Source organism: Myodes glareolus, chromosome 25 (genome assembly GCF_982192425.1).
Source record: "Myodes glareolus chromosome 25, mMyoGla1.1, whole genome shotgun sequence".
NCBI lineage: Eukaryota > Metazoa > Chordata > Mammalia > Rodentia > Cricetidae > Myodes > Myodes glareolus.
The window spans coordinates 38,890,727-38,913,821 of NC_142050.1; the positions used below are offsets into that span (position 1 = coordinate 38,890,727).

General features: G+C 42.2%; 1 protein-coding gene across 12 annotated transcripts in view; it reads left to right on the plus strand.

Annotated features, from left to right (window-relative positions):
* The window catches only part of Mgam (maltase-glucoamylase), a 161,078-nt gene that overhangs the window by 52,729 nt on the left and 85,254 nt on the right, over positions 1 to 23,095 (plus strand). For 9 of the 12 annotated variants that reach the window (XM_087901700.1, XM_087901707.1, XM_087901696.1 and 6 more), the window contains 24 exons: positions 254 to 310; positions 814 to 938; positions 4,605 to 4,693; positions 5,120 to 5,169; positions 5,553 to 5,720; positions 8,331 to 8,480; positions 8,804 to 9,004; positions 10,818 to 10,972; positions 12,343 to 12,511; positions 12,721 to 12,817; positions 13,155 to 13,267; positions 14,415 to 14,540; positions 15,761 to 15,889; positions 16,136 to 16,246; positions 16,558 to 16,620; positions 17,900 to 18,034; positions 18,492 to 18,582; positions 19,536 to 19,674; positions 20,437 to 20,570; positions 20,701 to 20,735; positions 20,826 to 20,942; positions 21,335 to 21,483; positions 22,083 to 22,167; positions 22,899 to 22,955. In XM_087901700.1, coding sequence (XP_087757826.1) covers positions 254 to 310; positions 814 to 938; positions 4,605 to 4,693; positions 5,120 to 5,169; positions 5,553 to 5,720; positions 8,331 to 8,480; positions 8,804 to 9,004; positions 10,818 to 10,972; positions 12,343 to 12,511; positions 12,721 to 12,817; positions 13,155 to 13,267; positions 14,415 to 14,540; positions 15,761 to 15,889; positions 16,136 to 16,246; positions 16,558 to 16,620; positions 17,900 to 18,034; positions 18,492 to 18,582; positions 19,536 to 19,674; positions 20,437 to 20,570; positions 20,701 to 20,735; positions 20,826 to 20,942; positions 21,335 to 21,483; positions 22,083 to 22,167; positions 22,899 to 22,955 — 2,745 coding nt within the window. The remainder of the gene's footprint in view (positions 1 to 253; positions 311 to 813; positions 939 to 4,604; positions 4,694 to 5,119; positions 5,170 to 5,552; positions 5,721 to 8,330; positions 8,481 to 8,803; positions 9,005 to 10,817; positions 10,973 to 12,342; positions 12,512 to 12,720; positions 12,818 to 13,154; positions 13,268 to 14,414; positions 14,541 to 15,760; positions 15,890 to 16,135; positions 16,247 to 16,557; positions 16,621 to 17,899; positions 18,035 to 18,491; positions 18,583 to 19,535; positions 19,675 to 20,436; positions 20,571 to 20,700; positions 20,736 to 20,825; positions 20,943 to 21,334; positions 21,484 to 22,082; positions 22,168 to 22,898; positions 22,956 to 23,095) is intronic. The other 3 variants (XM_087901706.1, XM_087901704.1, XM_087901705.1) reach the window with 3 other exon arrangements.

A 23,095-nucleotide genomic window follows, 5' to 3' on the forward strand; every position in this document is an offset into this window, starting at 1 on the left:
CCCCCCAGTATATTTCATCATCCCTTTTATTATTTCTAATTATAATCCCTGATATTTGTCATCCTCCAGCCCCAGATTGCCAGGCTATAGCTTTTCTATCTGTCCTAGGAGAAAGGCATAGTTCGACAACACAGAAAACGAGACTACACCTACCTTCTCTGAACACAGCTGGGAAGTCCCCTATGCTAAGACATCTATTTCATGTCATCAGAGGCTGAGTCGTGAGAATAATATTTTTTAAATTTAATTTTAGGGTGCAGTAAAAGTGAAAGCCTATGTACCCGACGCCGTCTGGTATGACTATGAGACCGTAAGTAGCTGGAAGTTTTCTTCAACTCACAACTACAGGTGCAGCTGCGTAGAGGGGTGGCCCCTCCGGAGCGGAGAACTCCCATTCCTGCACAGAAGAGTGTCTCTGTAGTGTTTTCTATAATTTCACAGTACAGGCTGGGTAGAGCAAGCTTGGAACGTAACACACATGCACTTTGTTCAGCAATAAGGGAAAGGCTCAAAGGGCTTCTCAGGAGCAAGCATTAGGGAGCCTCATGGGTGATTTGAACTCAGCCAAAAATCAGAAGACCAGCTCAGAAGTGTCAGCTCACAAAATGTCCATCAGACAGGCTCGGCATGGCAAAACTGCTTTACACACACTGAGCTGACCTACAGTCTGCACTTCTTCGGTTGGATTGTCTGGGTAGAGAGTAGTTCTGCTAGATGGAAAAGTGGTAGCCCTGTGGAGAACTCAGCATGATGTGGGCCCTGGAAGTCCACATAGTATGAGGCCAATGTGTGTGATTTATCTCCCTGCCTCAGGGGGCTCAACTGGCATGGAGAAAGCAAAGCGTTGAGATGGAACTTCCTGGAGATAAAATTGGACTTCACCTTCGAGGAGGCTACATCTTCCCCACACAACAGCCAAGCACAACCACAACAGCCAGGTAGAGCAGGGGATGTCTTTAAGCGGGTGCATGGCTGACAAAGGGGAGCATTCCTGGGGTGGTCTGTTGACCAGACTGTGGGTGGGAAAGGTGCCGGAGAGGGGTCTGTCCCCTTGAGCTTCACTTGACCTTTCCTCTAGAAGTTTATGACCTAGAGCTGCACCCTGATTGTTCTGAGAGATTTTCATCTATTCCCTCCCCAACTCTCTGAACGTGTCAGGACACACTGACGGCTGGAATGCTCAGCTTTGCTGGTTTCCCAGTGCATGCTCAGCTTTCTCACTGAAAGCCTTACCTCTGGGGACGACTATGCTGGGCAAGCCTGGTCACATGGTTCCCTCCCTGCTTTGACCTGTGTGTCTATCAGTGGCTCTCTGCTCTTGACTCACGAATTCTCATTGTAATCTTCACCTCTTACTGCCTTCACCCTCGTTTTCATCCCTCCCACAGAGCTGTTTCCTTTTTGTGAGTAAGGAAAACCCAGCTGCTAGGTAAAGGTTAGCAACTAAACTGTCACATACACCTGCTGGGAGAGGGAAAATCAATTTATTTCAGTGGAGTGGTACTAGTATATCAACCACTGCAGGACAGCAGGACAGGTCTCATGCCAACTATAATGAACTCCAGGCTTTTTGTGTGAGTGTGTGTGCACGCGCTTTTATTTGGTTGTGGTTTCGTGTTTCTTCTTTGGGGAGTGGTGGTAGTGGCTTTATTAATATTTATTTTTTGATTTGGGGAGATTTTTTATAGTTGTATTGGGTGTTTGTTTTTGAGATAGAATTTAAAGTTGAGTGGGTGGTGGTGGGGGATCTGGAAGGACTTGAGAGAAGAGAAGGATATGATCCAAGTATATTTAAACTTTAAAATTGTTTTAAATTACACACACACACACACACACACACACACACACACACACACTTAGCCACCCACCAATGTCTCAGATTTTTCTTTGCATGTCATTGACTCCAATTGTAGACTCCATGTGCACTCACTGAAGAGCTGCATGTTTCTGTCACGTGTCTCTGAAAGTAACAGATTATTAGATTTTAATATGCTAGGAGTTCTTAGAGTTCTATAAAGCTGTGTTTTCCATTGCAATCCATCTATTATCTGAAAATTTCAAATTACTGACATTTTTAAAGGGAAATACAAAGACTCTTGTTTTCTCCTCTATTTGCTCGCTATCACTCTGTTTTGGCCACGCCTTACCTCCCTAAAATGAGCGTGCTGACCTATTGCTGCCCTTCTGGAAATCTTGACTCCATGTTTAGGAACAGTAGCCTGGCTTACCATCGCCTTGAGCAGCGGTTTTGCTGGGGCGCCTTCAGCACTCAGGCCTGCCCTGGCCAAAGGTTGCTATTCTTGTTCTCCTGCCGTCACCTGTCTTGCTGCATTTAGGCTTCTCGTGTGTTACCCTTTGCAAAAGACTATGTGTATCTGAAAAACGCTTTATCGCCAAGCTACATCCACTCTCCATTTCCAGCTACTTTCTCAAAGGTCCCAGCTAAACTCAGATATTATCTCCAACTCTTCCAGCAGAGTGATGGTTACCACTTCCTAATTCCTAGTGACGTATATGCTTTTCTCTCAAGACAAAATGACAAGTCATCAAATAAGGAAAATGACCATTCTCTATATGACCCTACTGTATATTTTTGTTTTCTCAGAAAGTTTTTCCTAGCACTTGACACTTCTCAAGGTATGGACTCTACACACCTAGCCATAGCACTATTGTGGAAGAGTTCTCCCTCTTAATCTGCCTTCAAAATGAAACTTTCAGCCACAGTTTTTAAATGGTTTTTTAATGCACTATACACTTTTCTCTGCGCCCCTCCCATCTTCCCCTCTCCCCTTTACTTTGTCCCATGACCCCTACACTCCCAATTTACTCAGGAGAACTTGTCCTTCTCACCTTCCTGTGTATGTTCCAGGTATGTCTCTCTTAGGGTCCTCTTTGTTGTCTAGGTTCTCTGGGGTTGTGGACTGTAGGCTGGTTTTTCTTTGCTTTATGTATAAAAGCCACTCATGAGTCTTATGATGTCTTTCTGGGTCTGGGTTACCTCACTCAGGATGTTTTTTTTCTAGATCCATCAATTTGCCTGCAAATTTCAAGATGTCATTTTTTTTAACCTCTGAGTAATATTTCATTATGTAAATGTACCACATTTTTAAAATTCCATTCTTTGGTTGAGGGGCATCTAGGTTGTTTCCAAGTTGTAGCTATTATAGATAATGCTGCTTTGAACATAGTCGAGCACAGGTCCTTGTGGTATGATTGAAAATTGTTTGGGTATATACCCAAAAGTGGTATTGCTGGGTCTTGAGCTAGATTATTTCCCAATTTTCTGAGAAATCATTATACTGATTTCCAAAGTTGCTGTACAAGTTTGCACTCCCACCAGCAATGGAGGAGTGTTCTCTTTATCCCGCATCCTTGGCAGCATAAGCTATTATCAGTATTTTTGATCTTGAAAAATCTGCCAGATATAAGATAGACTCTCAAAGTTATTTTGATTTTGATTTCTCTGATGTCAGCCATATTTATTTTTTTATATTTTATTTTATTTTTTTGTTTATTCAAGTATCCGAAAACACTCTTTCCACTTCCTCCCCTCTCCCAATACCCTCCCGCTCCCCCCACTCCCTCTCCTCCTCCCTCACCATTCCCAAGAGCAGTCAGGGTTTCCTGTCCTGTGGGGAATCCAAGTTCCTCCCCCCTCCCTCCGGGTCCAGGAAGGTGAGCATCCAAACAGGCCAGGATCCCAAAAAGCCAGTCCATGCAGACGAAACAAGACCCAGTGCCATTGTCAATGGCTTCTCAGTCTTCATTTGGACCTCGGGGGCTCAGTCAGCCCCCATGTCAGCCACATTCAGAGAATCTGGTTTGATCAAATGCTCATTAAGTCCCAGTCCAGCTGGCCTTGGTGAGCTCTCATTCGATCAGTCCCCTTGTATCAGTGGGTGAACGCACCCTTCGTGGTCCTGACTTCCAGTGCTCCAATGTGGGTCTCCGTCTCTATCTCCATCCATCGTCGAATGAAGGCCCCCTCTGATTTTGCTTTCCTTGCTCACGATCTCCCTCCCTCTGCTTCTCATTTGGACCTAGGGAGTTAAGTCCAGTGTTCCAATACGTATCTCTGTCTCTATCTCCATTCATCGCCATATGAAGGTTCTGTGGTGACTTGCAAAATATTTGTCAGTATGGTTATGGGCCAAGGCCAGTTCAGGCACCCACTCCTCTGCTGCCCAGAGTACAATCTGTGGAATCTCTCCTTGGACCTGGGAACCCCTCCAGAATCAAGTCTCTTGCAAACCCTAAAATGGCTCTCTTAGTTGAGATATAAACTTCCCTGCTCCCAGAACCATCCTTCCTCCCTCCCCCTCCCATTCCCCCAAGCCATCCCCAATCCTCCCCCTCTATTGTAGCTGTTGATTCTATCGCTCACATTCCTACCTCTTTCATGTATACTAATTGCTAAGCTTCAGATTATTTTCATCCCATATTGGTACTAGAGAGAGAAAGGCCTGCCAATCTTGCCCTTGTATTCAAGGGAGAATAGAACATCTGCTGCTAGTAACCTTTCCTGATTGAAAATGAATGCAAATGCTTGGCAAATTTTTTGAGTATTAAGAATTTGTGCCTTGTGTAAATCTTGTTCCCCACAGCCGGAAGAACCCTCTTGGTCTTCTCATTGCCCTGGATGAAAACAAAGAAGCAAGAGGAGAGCTGTTCTGGGATGATGGGGAGTCAAAGGGTGAGTGCTGCAAGAGGGCGTGGCCATGATAGGACTGCCTGTCTGACTCTGCGCCTTCACCCCTGCTGGCCATTCAGCTGTGAGTGCAATATCACCGGGCATCCTAGAGCATTCTGCCAGAGAAACCATCTGCTTCTGGTTGAAAGTAGAGCTACCATATAGCACACAAGTCCCCTGCCTGGGTGTGTACCATCAAAAGAAATGAATCCGTGTGTTACAGACATGCTGGGCCTCTCCTATTCACTGTGGCCTTGTCTGTACTAGTGAGCATCTGGAAGCAGCCAAAGTGTCTGAAGAAGTTGTGATTGACAGGTCTAGTGCAGTGTTCTTCAGTCATGAGAAGAAAGAGCAGTCAGTTTTTAGGAGAGGAGGTGAAGCTCATCTTCTGTGTGCACAGGCCAGGCTGACATCTCTTTCTTCTTTCAGATACTGTGGCCAACAACATGTACCTCTTCAGCGAATTTACTGTCACACAAGTGAGTGCCTATTTTATGAATATTGTGTGTGACTTTTGTCTGAAGATGACTATATATGTTCTATTATGTGTATCTAACTGTATTTATTTAAGTATCAGCATTTATGATATATACTGCTATTTATGACTTAATTCATAATAATTGCATCAGCTATATTGATCAAGGTATCAACAGGAAAAGAAAATAAGATATTGTTGTAAAGGATAATTCTCTAATAAGTCTGTTTTCTCATCACTCTCCATTGGCATTATAAAGTTAAATTTGTATGCCCATTAGCACATATTAGAACTTTGGGGAAGGTTGAGTGTGTAGTCTAGGATGGGGATAGACTGGGGAAACCAAGTGTTTATAATTTGTTCATCATTATACTTGATGTGTTTCAGAACCGATTGAATGTGGCAATTTCAAGTGCAAACTACAAGGACCCCAATAACTTAGCATTCCAGGAAATTAAAATCTTTGGGACAGAGGCAATTTACAATGTTAGAGTGAAGCAGAATGGTGTCCTTAGTCAAATGTCTCCACAAATCACTTACAATTCAGACCTGAAGGTAAGAATTCATCCTGTGAGGGTGACTTTCACAAACCTCCTTGGCTGTTTTGATATCACTTCTTGCTAAGATTACATGGGTTGTTGAAGAACCAGAGCCATCTGAGGCCTGACAGTGATGCTGGAGTATGGAAGAAGAAGGTAAAAATGGAGACAGTCTGAGACCCCATGGCTCCAGCTCTTCCATCCTTATTTCTTCCCTCTCAGTGGTTGGTTTTCTCTAACTGGATGTGGGGACAAGGTCCAAGCCATGGGATCTGAAAGTTGATGGCTTGTACTCCAAGGTGAAAGTAGAGATAGAGACCTTATGAATAAAATGCTTAAAGTGATTTTGTTTATCTAATATTTAATATTTCTTTCCACTGTTAAGCTCTGTTGAGAAGAGTATGTGTTCCCTAACATACATTTGCAGAAAATAGTTTATGAAGATGATGGTGTTGCTAACTAACTTAGATGGTGACTAGAAAGAGGGATTCTGGCGGATGTGATGAGATCCAGCCTTTCTGTAAGCTGTGTATTCAATTCCTCTTCCTCCACACTGTGAGAGACCTTTTCCAGTCAGGTCTCAGGTCTTGGGCTGAGGAGCCTCACGGAGTTGCTCAATCAGCACAGTCTTAGGATTGTTTGAATTAGGGAAACGAGTCCACTGAGACTTCTATTAAATGCTGTACTGATGATATTTTGTCATCACACTCTGTACAGAAGGACATGCATTATGAAGTTATAAATAAAGGATTATGTCTTTGGTTATATCTGGGGCAAAGTGTAAGACAGCTGAAGATGCATTCGTGAAAATAATCTTTGTTCTTGATAGAAAATAAGATACTTAACACATCGCCAAAGAACTCTTTATTCCTTGAATCAGAGCGGTCAGAGATACAATTCATATACATAAAAATAAATAAAAGAATTAAGAAGTGTAAATCCATATTGTTAAGATATTTGCATTGGTCGTATTTGATACTCAAGGCTTAATGCAGTAGTTGAGATTAGCTTTGGAGAAGGTATGGCTAGAACAAGACCTTAAAAGACAGAGTTTCATGGAGATTGAGAGATGGCTCAGCAGTGAATAGCACTGACTGCTCTTCCAGAGGTCCCAGGTTTGAATCTTAACACACACATGTTGGCTCACAAACATCTGTAACTGCAATATGAGCAGAACCAATGCTACTTCTGACCTCTCTGGCCACACACACAAAATGGCAGATATACGTTCAGACAAAACACACCAGCACATGAAATAAGCCTGAATTCATCAGATTTATTTGACAAGAAGTCTGAGATGGCAAACAGATTGGAATTTTGTTTTGTTTTTTTATGTAATTAGATGTTCAAAGTTGAGACCTTGCTGAACTTGATTAAGAGGTTGAACTTCATTAGAGCTGAGATCTCTCATGTCTAACGAGTAGAAGTGCCTGCTTGGATTAATCACAATGTCCTAATTCTAGAAGAGATAAAAAAAGGGAAACAAAATAAGCAAGAAAAAGAAACTTGTAAACAGAGGAAGTCAGAGATAAAGCTGATGGGACAGGCCCTTCTAGCAAGAAAGAAACCTAGGCCCGTAATGAACACAAATTTTCTTTCCTGGCTATGAATATGATACAGTCATTAAAATTTCAGATAATAATTAGAAGAATCTGATAGTTGAACCTGAAATATCAAAAAGGAAGATCACATTTCATATTAATAAGACAGCTGGTAGTGCGTTCAGAAAGAGCCTTGTTTTTCTAGAGAACATTTGTCTTGGTGATTCTTTCCAAGTTAAACTATTCTTGACAGGTCAAATGGTTCAGGCATCTTACGTCATCAGTCCTTAACTCCATGCCTGACTAAGGTCTCATTCACATTAAGAAGCAGTTTTGGGTCAGAGAAACTTGTCATATTTGAGAGGTCTCTGGCACCCAATTAAGGAAGTATTATTCAGTTCTCTAAGGTCCTGACAATGATCCTTGAATCCAGGCCTTTTTGGAGTCTGTAGCGGAGGGTGGGGATTGGAGGGACAGGAAAGCCAGGGCAGTGTCCACTGGAAGGACACTGAGGAAAGGACGGTGACATCTAGAAAGTGACAGATGCTCCAGATACGTGGATGCATTAGCCGTGCAGGTGCTGAGTAAGAAACTTCCAATAAAAGAACAGGAAAAATTAGAATGGAACGCAGCAGTTGAAAGCAAAAGCAGTATTTGTAGCTTCAAATGTGGGTTTCTAGTCTCGGGATATGATGACACTGGGGGTTGTAAATCAAAGTTTAGATAGCGATACACACACACACACACACACACACACACACATTTTCACACTTTCTGACAAGATGAACAGGGGTCGAATGGTTCAGGGAAGGGATGGAAAAAGTGTGATCGTGATCATAGGTATTTCTTGGTCTTTCTCTTTCTACGATGTAATAAGTAAGTTTTTGATAGAATACTGGTATTATTTTTGGCCACAATCTCTTACTCCATACATACAGTTATATAATTGAAAACTGTAATGTGTGATTTAAATTGTTAAAAGCAGAGCATACGGCTAGACTAAGAATGACATTTATACTTGATTAACATAAAAAGGTTCAAGTCTGAAAGACCTTTGTCCTGAGGAGGAATTTGCTTTCCTTCAGGTCGCCACCATCACAGATATCCGTCTCGTGCTGGGAGAAGAATATACCGTGGAGTGGGACTTCATAGAGGACCAGGAGAAGATAGACTGCTATCCAGATGAACAGGGTGCCTCTGAGGTCAACTGCATTGCCCGTGGCTGCATCTGGGAGGTGAGTGTGCTGAGGACGTTCGTGGAAACGGGAAACTCTTGAAATGCAACCTACAGTGTCTTTATCCCAGACCAGTATACCCATATTTATTAAAAATCTATGATTTAAAAAAAGGCTCTAGATGAGGCTGATTTAGATTAAGGAAGGAAGAAGGTAAGAGGGGGGTGTTTACTGTGTTGTTTGTACTTGAGAAATTTAGAGTCATGCTTAATTTAATTGTTATGAGTGAATGAAGTGATGACTTCCTCCGTATAAATTGACTTATCTCATCTATTTGGTAACTCCATATCCCTGCTGATGTAGGATATTGACTTTCTTTCCAGGAATCCAGCTCTTCTGGAGTCCCTTATTGCTACTTTGTCAATGAGCTGTACTCAGTCAGCAATATTAAGTCTGGCTCAAATGAGGCCACAGCCGACATCTCCCTGAAGGCTTCTCCATTTAGCAACGCCTTCCCCTCTACACCTGTGAATTCACTAAAACTACAAGTGATCTACCACAAGAATGACATGCTGCAGTTTAAGGTAAGTGCAGTGTGTGCAGTCAGGTGTGGGCAGGGCCTTTCCAGGTCCATCGCCCTTTGTCATCGTGGGGTACAGCATTCCAAAAACAAGTTTTATTTTTTTAGTAAAATACTCTAGAACAACATTGTCCTGAAGAGAACAATGGAATGACTTGTAGAGTAGCAAAACCTCTAATTTCGAATTCAAGAGAATCAACATTTCTAAAAGAATGTTTTGGAGAAGAAAATATGGAGAGGGATCAGAGGAGGCTACTAGGAGGGTTGGGCAGCTGTGGATGACTTTGCTCCAGGGATAATAAAGGGGGCTGGGAATAGCAGATGTTTTTGAGACCTTGAGACCTTCCTGGTCATTCATATCAGCTACAAGGAGATGCCTGAGGAATGACCATTGTTTCCCTAGGTTTCATGTGTGTGTATGGATGGTAGTGATAATAGATTTGTGATTGACAATAGACGAGTAGGAATATAATTAAAAAAATAAAAGTGATTTATTTTCCTTCCATGGTTTATTTAAGCAAAGGGACTGGGGTGAGCTAGCTATCCTCTGTTGTTTCCTGATTAAACTGGGAGCTGCCCTGAAACAAGGGTTTGTCCTCCACCATGGTGGTATTGGGATCCCACAGAGAGGCTGTCTCCAGTGAGCGCTCCATGCTGCTGGAAGAACACAAGGCAGCGATCAGGGCAGACTGGCTTCGCCTAGACCACTCTTAGAGTCTGAGCTCAGTCTGGACTTGAGTTCTCCAGCTTCTGCTGTGATGTTTTCTGTGTCCGCACCAAAGTGGAGTTGGTCAGGTGTGCAGCCTCTGCTCACACTCACTAACCATGAAGCTGTGTGGTGGTTCTCTCCCCCATACACATATTTCTGGGCCACTTTACACTCCGGGTCTTCGTCTGTGTTGTTTCCTTACCAGAATCACTTGCTCTCAGTTTGTGCTGAGTTTTTTGCTGCTTAACTTTTAAGATTCAGCCTATATTACTTCTATGAAACCATCTCGCTGTTCCTTCGCTGTAATAGCAAAGCCTTCCGCAGATTGCATGTTAGCTCGCATCCCCCAGGAGTGCTGAGTTCTTTTTTCCTAGTTCCCATGAATTCCTGAGCTTTCCAGACCTTAACTTTGGATTTCTCACTTCCTGGCCCTACTCTTTACTGTTGTATCAGCTACACTGTGAATCTTATTTACTTGGCTTTATTTCATTTCCAGTAGGGATGCTTTTAATCAGGATAACTAATTTTTTTCCTATTTCCGAGTCTTATATCTCCCTGCACTCATAAATCCACACACAAAATAATATGCCACATGTTTATAAATACCATACCATTTTCAGAAATGGATGAACGAAAGTTCTACAGCCTATAATACTGGGATATGTCCCAGATTACACTGTTTAATAGAACCTTGTTCTCTGCTGTATTGGTTAAGTCCTGTCTTGAGAGGTAAAAGGAGCCCAAACAAATAGGCTCTAGGCTCTGTGAATCATGCTAAAAGTATGCTGACACATTTATAACTAGAGGACAATTCTTGGCTACAGTGTTCTTTTGAAATGACTGCTAACTGAATATTTACACTATTAATGTTTTGACATATTTACCTATGATGGATTCATCAATTCAGCTAAAGTTTCAAGCCTCTCATATTTTGTGAGGTGGAAATTAAAAATCTTCATGAGTTATTTTGAATTGTATTGTTAATACTTCAAGTATATTGTTAATTGTGCAATGCTGTTAATTATGATCACTGTCAGTATGCTAGGAAAGAATCATGATGTAAATGCCACAAGTTTGTCTTTTCATAAAATGGTTTCCTCTGGCCTAGATCTTTGATCCCAACAACAAACGGTATGAAGTCCCAGTGCCTCTGAACATCCCTGCTCTTCCAGAAAGCACCGATGAAGGCCGTCTCTATAATGTTTCCATCAAGGAGAACCCATTTGGGATTGAAATTCGCAGGAAGAGTACAGGCACTGTAATGTGAGTGGGTCCTGGTCTGACTCAGGGTTCTTGCTTTCCAAAACATTGCTCACCAATCCCATTGTTCTTGAAGACATCCTGGCTCAAAGTATCAACCTACCCACGTTCACATCCATGATGTAGTTGTTACCTAATATATCTGTGATAAAAAGACATTGCCAAGACAACTTATTGAAAAGTTTGTTTAAGTTTATGGCATCAGAGAGTTCAAGTCCATGATGGTAAAGTGGATGCAAGCAGCAGGCAGCAGGCAGGGCAGCAAGAACAGGTGAAAGATCACATGTTGAACTGCAAACAGAAAACAGAAAGAAAACTAGGAATTGTGTGAGCTTGTGAACTCCATAGCCTGTCCCCAGTGACATACTTCCTGTATCAAAGCCACAGCTCCCAATAGTCCCCAAATAGTGCCCAAGTGAGGACCAAGTACTGAAATACCTGTGACTATGAGGGATAGCTCCTCTAACCACCACATGAGGAAGTACTTTCTGTCCACAGAGGAAATATTTAATACTCTGAAAGTGCTACAAAGGCAGTGGCAGGTTCATAGGAATTATTGAGCAAGTACTTACTTAATTCCTTCTTTGAATTAGCTTCCCACATGGTGCTGTGGTCATAGACAGATGTGCTATTTCTTCCATTAAAAAAGTTAAATTATACTATGTAGAGAAATTTGATATAGTGACAATTGGTATGCTGGAAAACTCAGGGAAATCAGATTGTCTGTTGGCATAGATACTATAATCTGAGTTTGTGTCTCTGAGGAAGAGGTGATGTTTGAAATGAAATCTAGATTAGGAGAAGTACCACATAGAGTTCTGGGAAATGGAACATCTGTGATAGAACGAATTAAGTCATGAGCTGGAGGGAATTCATCAGTTGCAATAGAGATTCCCCTCAGGTAAAGGCTAGGATAAATGTGCAGACAAGGCAGGCATGGGAGATGGGATTTAGAACAGGAAGAAACCTTCAGGGTCCTCAGATTGTTTCAGGACAGATGAGTGTGCATGTGGGCAGGGGTGTGAGCTGGTGTGAGGTGCTCATATCACAGCCCTGGATACATGGAGGAAGTGGGCATCAGGGGTCAGGAGCTGAAGGCACAGTGAATTTGAAGGGGTGAGGTGAAAAAAATCTCTGGATCTGTGACTGTGGACAGCAGTAAAGGGAAGCAAAGGCAGAGAGCAGGAGAATTGATGGTGACTTGGGCCTTAGCCATGGTGACTGTTTATTTAGCCACTAGATTTACTTGTTTTGTTTGAGACTCCAGTAGGGATGGTTTGTGCAACGGAGGGCTCTGTTGTCCTCACAAAGGCAGCTGTTGTAAACCACTAGAAGCTAATTTTCTGTTGCAAATGTCTCTTCTCCTTCTGTAGCTGGGACTCTGGGTTGCTTGGCTTCACCTTCAATGACCTGTTCATCCGCATCTCCACCCGCCTGCCCTCCACGTACATCTATGGCTTTGGGGAAACTGAGCACCCAACTTTCAAGATAGACTTGAACTGGCACACGTGGGGCATGTTTTCCAGGGATCAGCCCCCAGGGGTAAGGACAAGGAGTTTGGGTCTGGGTTCTGTCCTTTCCTTTTACCCTATGTGTCAAGTATTTGTTTTTTGAAGGCTCCATGTGATTACTACCTTCTACTGCTCCAGTTTTTAACAGAGAAAGCTTGACACAACATAGCAATCACGTTTCTGTTGAGTTTCTTTCCCAAGGACACAGTCCTCTAACCTCTTTTTTCCTGTGTCCCTCAGTACAAGATGAATTCCTATGGTGTCCACCCTTACTACATGGGGCTAGAGGAAGAAGGCAATGCCTATGGAGTTCTCCTGCTGAATAGCAATGCCATGGGTAGGACGAACATTTTTCCCTTATTGTATGTCAACTATTCTTCCATTGTTTTAGAATGTACTTAGTGAAAAAGTATAATCTTTGTGGATTGATTTTCCCTTTCATTGACCTTTTGTATATATAATATATAGATTATAAAAATTATATATAATTTTCCCAAATTTATTTATAATACAGCCAGTGAGAGCTTTTATTTAACGTCTTCAATTCTATATGCACATACTCCAGAATATCTACTTCAGTGTGCTTCAGTTGAAGAGAGAGAAGGTCAGGATTCCAGGGTTAATATTCTCAACATGAAGGATTTCAGCATGACAACATTTTCTTGTGTTTTCAGATGTGACATTCCAGCCCCTGCCTGCCCTAACATACAGAACCACAGGGGGCATTCTGGACTTCTTTGTGTTCTTGGGCCCAACTCCAGAGCTTGTCACTCAGCAGTACACAGAGGTAGGAAAGAATGCATTTATGAAATATATGTGTTTGTTTGTGTGTGTGTGTGTGTGTGTGTGTGTGTATATGTGTGTACATACACTCACAATATATTTCAACCCTGCAATATAGGATTGTCATGTAATGTAACTGTCATTTGGTTGCTGAATTTGGTCTCTTTAAGGAAAAGTTATAATATAAAATATTGGAGAATGGATATATTTCTATAACTATTAGAATTATGTTTTCTCCACTTGTGGCAATATAGCATAGTGTTCAGTGTCTAATCATGTGGCTATTGTGATGGGGAGCTATGCTGGTCTTGATGGTGTGGTGAGGGATGGTGGTATCGAATGTAGTGGTAGCAATATTGGTAAAACTGATTGTCATATGGTGACCATTGTGATGCTAATGTTAGAGAGGAGGATAGGACATGAGGTGATCACAAAAGTGATTGTAGTGGAGTTGAATGAGTGGGGTTCATGACAGTGTGGGTGATGGCTGATATGATGATGTTTTGGTAGTCGTACTATTGATAATGGTGCCTATGATTATGATAGCAGTGGGGGTCATCATGATGACAGATATTACATCATGACATTGACACAGTGGTTACAGTGTGGTGATAGAGACAATATCTGCTCCTGTGGTGGGAATCATGGTAACAGGGAGTGATAACATTGTTGGTGACAATATCAACAAATGTATGAAATATCTATTGCATCTATTACTTAATACATGTGAGAGGGTGTCACACAGATGAAGTTACTCAGTCAAATCCACATGAAAAAGCTCTCAACATTAGCTCTGATTCACAAGTCAAAAAATCAGCACAAAAATGTCACATATTTGCCCAAGTTCACCGTCAACAAGAGCTAGAGACTGTATTCTACATTAGCTATTTCCCTCTTCATTCTGTGTGTTTAGATTTTAAATTATATATCTGGAAATCTGAATGAAAGCAAGTTGCCAGAATTCCTGAAAAGTGTGCTCTGGGAAGCTATAGGCTTTCTGTAGAGTGTCTCTGGAGTTCCACACACCCTCACAGTTACTCTCTGTATTTAAATTTGGTGTCTAATTTGATTTAAATATTCTGACATCATATCCAGCTTCCATCCAGATGGAATCTCCTCTAACATTCCAATACTTTCTGTCTGTTTTCTAGTTGATTGGTCGGCCTGTGATGGTACCCTATTGGTCCCTGGGATTCCAGCTGTGTCGCTATGGATATGAGAATGATACTGAGATCGCCAACTTGTACGATGCCATGGTGGCTAAGCGGATCCCCTATGTATGTACATCTGCTGAGGATTTGTTTGTCAGATTTAAGTGTGGTTTCAAAATAACATAGTGCTTATTTCATTTCATGTCCATACTGCATTTATACCATCCACAGTGATTCAGGGGAGACCACTGCCCTCATCACAGTGGTGACTTAGACTAACAGAGAGCAGCTAAGACTGGTTCATGGGTGCTGTCTCCTGTGCCAGGCTCTCCTGTGCTTCTTGACTGACTTAAAGATATTTAACTATACTGCCCTTACTGACATGATAATAATTCACCATTCCAATACTAGTTTTTCTCTCGATTAAGGAAATTTCACCCAAACTCAGTGAAGTAACCACATATGAGGTTTGCTTTCTTGGGCCTGGCATAGCACAATTCTCTGAGCTCCAAACTCTCGCTGGCTCCATGCTGGTATCCTGTATTGAGTTTGTAGTAGAACCACATTCAGAACCAGCCATATTAACCTCAAAACCAGAGGTCCAATAACCAGAAATCATTTGTGTTTTTCTTGTATGTATTATTCTGTGTCGCCTTAGTGCAAAGCAACCACAGAGGTACCCAACTTGTGGGTTCAGAATTTTGGTTGGAATCAAAGGACCCTTTCAAAGGAGTCTTGTTAGTCCATTGAAAAACACAGATATTTACATATAATCCATGAGAGTAGCAAAAGTATGGTTAAGAAGTAGCAATAAAAATAATTTTATGATTGTGGCTTGCACATCAGGAGGAACTAAATTAAAGGACGACATTAGGACGGTTGAGAAACACAGGTGTGATGGAGGGTCTCAATGAGAGCACTGTTTTTGATCATCCCCAACGCTGGGTCCTATACACTGAGGATTTTTTTTTTTTTTTGGAATTTTTTATAGTAGACCTACGATCTGTATCTATCAGGACTGAATATTTGGTGTTGTGTTCTATGAACAAACATCACTGATTTCAGTACATATTCATAGAGAAGTCAAAGCATTTTTCCAATAGTGTTTTTACTTGTTTTTCCAACAGCCTTTACACACAGGCATCGGTGCTCATCTTACACCATTTGTTGATGTTGAAATGAAATTTTTGTCTGTTTCTGAAGAAAATAAAAAACATCAGTGAATATCCCCAAGTCCAAAGCTTTAATGTAGCATACATAGGGGTGGAATAGCTGGGCACAAGCTGCAGTAACTGCTGGAGCCTGAACTCTCCAGCCAGCAGTCACTCTTTCCTGTGTCCTCCCAGGACGTGCAGTACTCAGACATCAACTACATGGAGAGGCAGCTGGACTTCACCCTCAGCCCCAAGTTCTCTAGGTTTCCAGACCTGATCGATCGCATGAAGGCTGATGGGATGCGGGTCATCCTCATTCTGGTTAGTTCATTGTGAATGTGTATGCTGTGCTTGGGACAATAGATGGGACTGTGTGGGGATTGCTTAGAATGTCTGTTCTTTCCAGTTCTTGGAGAGAAATAGAAGTCAGTTTCTACAAGTGTATTTCATGGCAGTCAAAGAAACTCTACAGTGAAATTCCAGCTGGAGACTTCCCTTTGTCTACCCTTCATTTTATTCGGTCATCTTCTGTCTTAATTTTCCACCTGCCTTGTGCTCTGATTTCAGGACCCAGCCATTTCTGGCAATGAGACACAGCCCTATCCTGCCTTCGAACGGGGTCTGAAGAATGATGTCTTCATCAGATATCCCGATAATGGAGACATTGTCTGGGGAAAGGTATGAGCTCCGTGTTGATCCAGACTCACACTGGGCCACAGCCACTGTTAGCAGTCTTTGGAAATGTTGATTTGGGGGCCTGTTATGTGTGGTTTCTAAAGTGATGGTTTTCTTTCTTTCTTTTTTAATTTTTACTTTTTTGTTTTCAGTTAATATCTGCTGATCTGCTTAAGTGTTTTACTGAATCTATTTTTCTTTAGGAAATTACTGTAGCAACTATTAGCCCTAGATCCTTGGCTTATAGTTTCCTAAGAACTTACTTGTATAGACATTTGTTGAGGACATGTCTGGTAAATCTTTTCTCTCCATAGGTCTGGCCTGATTACCCTGATGTTGAAGTGGACTCCTCTCTAGACTGGGACATTCAACTGCAGGTAACAGGAACTTTGTGGGTGCTGGATGTGGTCAGGGTTTCCAGGAAGAGGCAGGCATGTCTAGGATACTAGATGTGTCTACACTTAGGGCAGACACATGAGAGAAAAAGTCACTTAGCAGCAATGCTCCTCCTTTCAGTCTGAGATCCATTATTTTATGGTTAGCTATGTTTTACTTCAAGTTGTGATGTTGGCATTGTTGACCATAGGGTTGAAGATACAATGTGCTCAGGTTTCCTGCCCATAGTTTCCTATTTCACAATGACAATTTCAAATGCAAAGCTGTCAGTTCCTAAGGGCTATGAACTCAGAACTGGATGCTAGCCCTGACAGCTCCCAGCCTTTGTCCTCAGTTATGGGATCCTTTTCTCCATGTATGTTTATGTTCACACACAGGCTGCTCCATGTCCACACCTTACTCCAGCACCACCCTTCCATCCTGCACTGGGCCTCTCGATTTCTTTTTCCTTTCAGTTGTAGCCTTGTATTATTAATTTGCTTTCTTCTGTGAACAGGCTTTTCCACTTAATGGGACCACATAGCCTAGGCTACTGCCATGTTTTCTTCTCATCTTCATTTGCATTTGTTACTTGGATGAATAACTTTACTGACACAATTTGCAGAAGAAGCATCAGACCCTCCTCTTTCTAAGACGTTTATCCAAAGCCCTGAGTCAGCCTGTTGATTTCTCTATGAGTTTTCTGATTCACCTGTGAGCAGTGTGTACACTGTTGGGAGGTGGCTGCCCTTGGTCTTCAGTGTTTGCTGGACCTTTAACTCTTTTTTAACAATGGTCATAATTGAGGGACTAGAATTGTACTGGTTTGTGCTGTAGGGAAGTGTAAGTCAGTTCTAGTGTACCAGAGATGTGTCATGGGTGAACTGATGATGAGGCTGACCTACATATGGTTCGCAAGGTACAGCTGGTATCTAAAAACCCTGTTAGATTCAAGAATGTATCAGCTAAGGCATCATTCTGGACACAAGCACAGTTTTCAATTTAGGTTTTCACCATACAAAGCCCAGGATCCGCCTGAGCAGTCCATTCCATACAATGCAGCTGTTTTCCAAAATTCTGGGAAGGTATATTATTTATGTTTTTTGATCTTTCCTCTTAGATCTTTTTCTACAAAGTCAGGTATGTTTTACTACATAGGTTCTATTCAGACAATCACTCCACAACTGTGGAGATGTAAGAATTCATTCAGTTTTAGGTACATGCCTCCTTCCTGTATGACATATTCATTTACAGTAAATTGATTATATTTTAATTTGACAGGAATACCGAGCTTATGTGGCCTTCCCAGACTTTTTCCGTAATTCAACTGCCGAGTGGTGGAAGAAAGAGATTCAAGAACTCCATACAAACACAGATAATCCGGAGAAGAGCTTGAAGTTTGATGGCCTGTGGATTGTAAGTGTGGATGGATCTGTCTATGCACGCATGAGTATGGGTGTGTTTGTGTGTATATGTGCTGTTTTTAGCATGTGGAGCCAAATCATTGGGCAAGGTGATAATAATTTCCAGTAAAAGATTTCAGACCTAGCAAAGTGCCGATCATCAAATCAAACTTAGAATTGTCCTCAGCATAGTGCATGGGAACCTGTCTGAAATTCCTGCTGTTAAGCCTCTACCACAATTAGTGGGAGTTCCTTAAAGCATTGTTTGTCCTAATGGAAAAAATGAAATAATATAGCCAGTTATGTTTAAGTCATTTGTTATTTCTAGCCTGTGCTTTCTAAGTGTTTTTTGATTCCCCTCTGTGCAGCATCTATAGGGATGCTAGATATTGAATGTCGACCACTTCTTTGTTCCTAATAGATGGAACTTAAGTGTCTTTAAAAACAATCCATATTCTCGCTATTTGTAGGATATGAATGAACCTTCCAACTTTGTGAATGGGGCAGTTTCTGGTTGCAGCGATGCTGGTGATACTCTGAACCATCCTCCCTACATGCCACGTAAGGACCACAGGATCTCTACACTTGATGTGCAGTGGCTGGAAGAAAAATGAGCTTAGCATCCTGGGGTTTCCCTGACCATCAAAGACACAGCCTCACAATTATTGTGGTTAAATAGGGTCTAAATCAAAAGCACATCATATTTCCAACTGGGGCTGTTAGAACATTTCTTGAATTTGTCCAGAAATCACTCAACCGTGATAATATTTCTGTGGTGTGATAACTTATAGAATTTCTTTTTCCACCAACATGTACAGTGAAGTGGATTCCCCTTTTCATGGAACTGGTGGACTTTAGAGTCATGCACGTTTATACCTTAATTCCATGTACTATGCCCTTTCTGAGTTGTGTGACCTTCCAGAGATAGTACAAAATGTGTGTGTCCTAAAGTATAACAGGCATACAACACTATCCATTCACAGAAATATGATAAGAAGGATATGAAATTACTTCTGCATTCAAAGCTTATGGGACTGGAAGGGTGGATCGGCAGTTAAGAGTGATTACTATCCTAACAGAGCACTCATGGCAGGAGACTCAAAATCACTGGTAACTCCAACTCGAGAGTATTGGATACCTCCTTCTCTTATTGTGGCTGCTGCAGACATCCCTTCTTTCTTACACACACACACACACACACACACGCACACACACACACACACACACAGAGAGAGAGAGAGAGAGAGAGATAAATAAAAGTAAAGTTTGTACTAGAACGTGCCCCATAGTGATCCCTTGACAACCTATATTTTCCCCCACCTTCATTTTCTCTAGTAAATTTGATACCGAAAATGCCTTCAGCATGTTACTACTGAGAGAGTCTCTTGTTCTTAAATGCTGAAGGGAAAGGGAATGGAATCCAGGTAGAGGTCCTTAGTCTTAGTATCTTCTAAAGAGAAGTCAATAATTAAGAGTCAAGGCTGATCTTCATTGATGTTTCATTATTTCCTCAGATTTGGAAGCCAGGGACAGGGGCCTGAGCAGCAAGACCCTGTGCATGGAGAGCGAGCAGATCCTTCCAGATGGCTCCCGGGTGCGGCACTATGATGTGCACAACCTGTACGGGTGGTCCCAGACCAGACCCACCTACGAGTGAGTGATCCCCTGCTTTCTCCAGCTGATGGCACCGTAGGGACAGTCAGTGATGGTTTATCTTCCACTGTCCATACTAAGGGCTGAAAAGTAATTTAACTATAGCTTTGTAGAGATTTGTATTTATTAAGCAAACACTCTATGAGCATGTGTCATTATATGAATTGTATGGAAGCAAGATCTAAACAAGGTACCTTCACATCAGTGGGAAACAGCGCTGGTGAGGCCCACTCATCTGGGGAGAACAGGTCATTGCACAATGAAGCTAGAGCCATAGTGAGAAGAGACAAACAGGAAGAGGAGGACTGAAACTTCCCTCCGTTATTTCAAGAATTAAATAATCAATTAGATGTCTGCATTCTATTGTTGTTTGTTTCTTGCATTGAATAACACCATGTCCTGTGCCCACTGTATAATAGTAACTATCTTCTGAGAAACTTTAGAAAGGAATTTCTATTTTTCCTTCTCTAATACAGAAAACAAAGTATTGGGTAAACAACTAAGAACATTTCTTGCAGGTTCCCTTTTGGTGACAACCCGTAGGTTCATCAAGTGATGAATTTTTAAATGATGAGACGGCATGAAAATGATGTCCCCTGTCACCCTGCTGATGTCACCCAGCAGAATTCTAACAATCAGACTTCCAGATTCTCTCCAATGATGCAGCCCACATTTGCCACCACAAAAGGGTGTGGAGGAGAAGCTTCGTTGCCTTCCTTTCCCTGTCCTGCCTTTAATTTTCCTTCTTGTTTCCCCATCCAGAGCTGTGCAGGAGGTGACAGGAGAGAGAGGGATCGTCATCACCCGTTCCACATTCCCCACTTCTGGACGATGGGCAGGACACTGGCTGGGAGACAACACAGCTGCCTGGGACCAGCTGAAGAAATCCATCATTGGTGTGTGGGTTGTGCCCAGGGCCCTCTGCTGGCTGTGGGTGGGCTGGGGAGTGAGTAGGATCCTTGGTGTAGGGGGAGGAGGAGGCAGAGAATGATGCCTGTCCTGACCCTGCTGCATCTCTCCTTGCAGGCATGATGGAGTTCAGTCTCTTTGGCATCTCCTATGTAAGTGCTCTTGCATGCTCCTCCTCCCTAGAAAGGTGGCAGCATCCCCCAGAAAGCACCAAGAACTCACCTTGCTTCTTGTTGTTTCAGACCGGAGCAGACATCTGTGGGTTCTTTCAAGATGCTGAGTATGAGATGTGCGTTCGCTGGATGCAGCTGGGTGCCTTTTACCCCTTCTCCAGGAACCACAACACCATTGGGACCAAGGTGGGGCGTCAGCTTCCTCACTCTATTATGTCACTGGAAGGGCTCCCTCGGCTCTTGAGAGCAATCCTACTGCCTGTGTTTCCCCAGAGAAAGCTGCAAATCCATCAGTTCTCTTCCCATACCATAGTTTTAATATTCTTTTCAAGACTTTTCCTTAGAGAATATTTTTCATTATATCTGATGAGGAATGCCTTATGATTCTTTTTCTGGTAGAATTTTGTTGATATGTGCCAGCCAGTTAAGAATATTATAGGAGTCCTTGTCTTGCTGTTCATTTTCTAGTGTTTATGGCATATTCGATATGTATATGCAGTTCAAATAGGGCTTAATGACTGTCTTCTGTTTCTTATTGTCTCTGGTGAACTTCGAACACCTTTCTTCTGCTGCTTTAGAGACAAGACCCTGTTGCCTGGAATTCAACCTTCGAGGACATTTCCAGAAGTGTGCTAGAGACCAGATACACCCTGTTGCCGTATTTCTACACCTTGATGTACAAGGCCCACACGGAGGGCAGCACAGTTGTACGGCCTCTTCTCCACGAGTGAGTGTTGAGGTGGAATCCTGTTGAATAATGAACAAGTTACTCATCATGTAGGGTGAAAATGCTTCCAAGCAACTTTTGCACATTGAAGTGACAGGTCCCGTTTGCATGAGCTCTCCAGAGAGAGTATCTTTATCCCTCCTTTTGTGTAGTGTCGTATACAATACTTACGTTGTGCATAAGGTATCTACTGAACTTACGAATTGAAAGCTCCTTTCATACCACAATTTCTTCCTAATTTTTCCTCCAAAGACTTCGCTAATCGGTGTGGGAATTTGTTATCTGGAATCTGACTACCACAACTTCATGTAACTTTAGAGGACAATTCAGGGAATGATAGCAAGGACTTGCTTATTATTTCAGTACAGTGGACACGGTGAAGAATTGGAAGATGCTTTGTGTCAGATAATAGATTTCTCAAGTTTTAAGAATGCAGCATGTAGAAAATGGGGTCTATGTGATCCTTATCATCTAGGGAAATATAAGGAAGGTATGGGGTATAGCTGGATTTCTGACATGGAACCGAACTTGAGGACTTCCTTGAGGCCTTGTCCGAGGCCCCGTTGGGGTCAGGTTGGCACCTTCATTTCCTTTTCCAGGTTTCTGTCAGACCGGGAGACGTGGAATATAGACAGACAGTTCCTGCTGGGTCCAGCCTTCCTGGTCAGCCCTGTGCTGGAGGCTGTGAGTATGGAGACAAGAGGGAGTAAGGATTCCATATAGGGCTGGGTGCCTGGGATCATGCAGAGTCTGGTGTGAAGGGATTGTGAGACATCATTTCCTATTCTACCTTTGTAAAGAGTAAAGATTTTATATTCCTGATTCTTAGCTACAGCCTGGAGAACTGTTTGTAGCAATCTATGTCATCCTTTTTTGATCTCTTTTACCCTTTAATTATTCCTTTTATCTTTGAGGCTATCATGTAATTTGGCAATGCCCTGGCTTCATTCGTGTTACCTTTTGAAACAAGCTGGTTTTCCCCTTATCACTAAACAGTCTTGATGCTAGAAAAAAAGACAATTAATTTACTTGGTGTATAATATTTCTTTTGATAAAACGAACACAAGAGATTAACACTCCGCATATTTTTCAGGCTGCACTATTGTCTTCTGCTCTATAGTCACCACTGCCTGTTCATTTCTTTAGGTAGGGAATGAACACATCTATAAGAGAATGTTGTCTGGTTTTCTCCAGAGTCTAGTAACCTGAGGGGCTTTGTGAAAGCACTTAGCTTTAGTAGGCTCATTTCTGTGGCTGGAAAAGGAGGATCTTCATCATTGATAACATAGGACAGAAGAAGTAATTTTGTCAATTCTGTTAGCTTATTATTATTTTAACTCCTCACCAGTTTATACTGGTCACTGTGTCCTAGATGGTAGAGTCTTTGCTCACACTTCCTTTGCATTTCATTTCAGAATGCCAGAGATGTCACTGCATATTTCCCCAAAGCCCACTGGTACGACTATCCCACGGTGAGTTTCTCTTCATATTCGTACAATCAGAAAGTGGTAGCATACGGAGTGTCTGGAGCTGATAGATGTCGATCTCATGCCTCTTCTGGAAAACACCTTTGGTGTTTGAACGGTCGCTTCACACTTTGTGGCCTCATTTC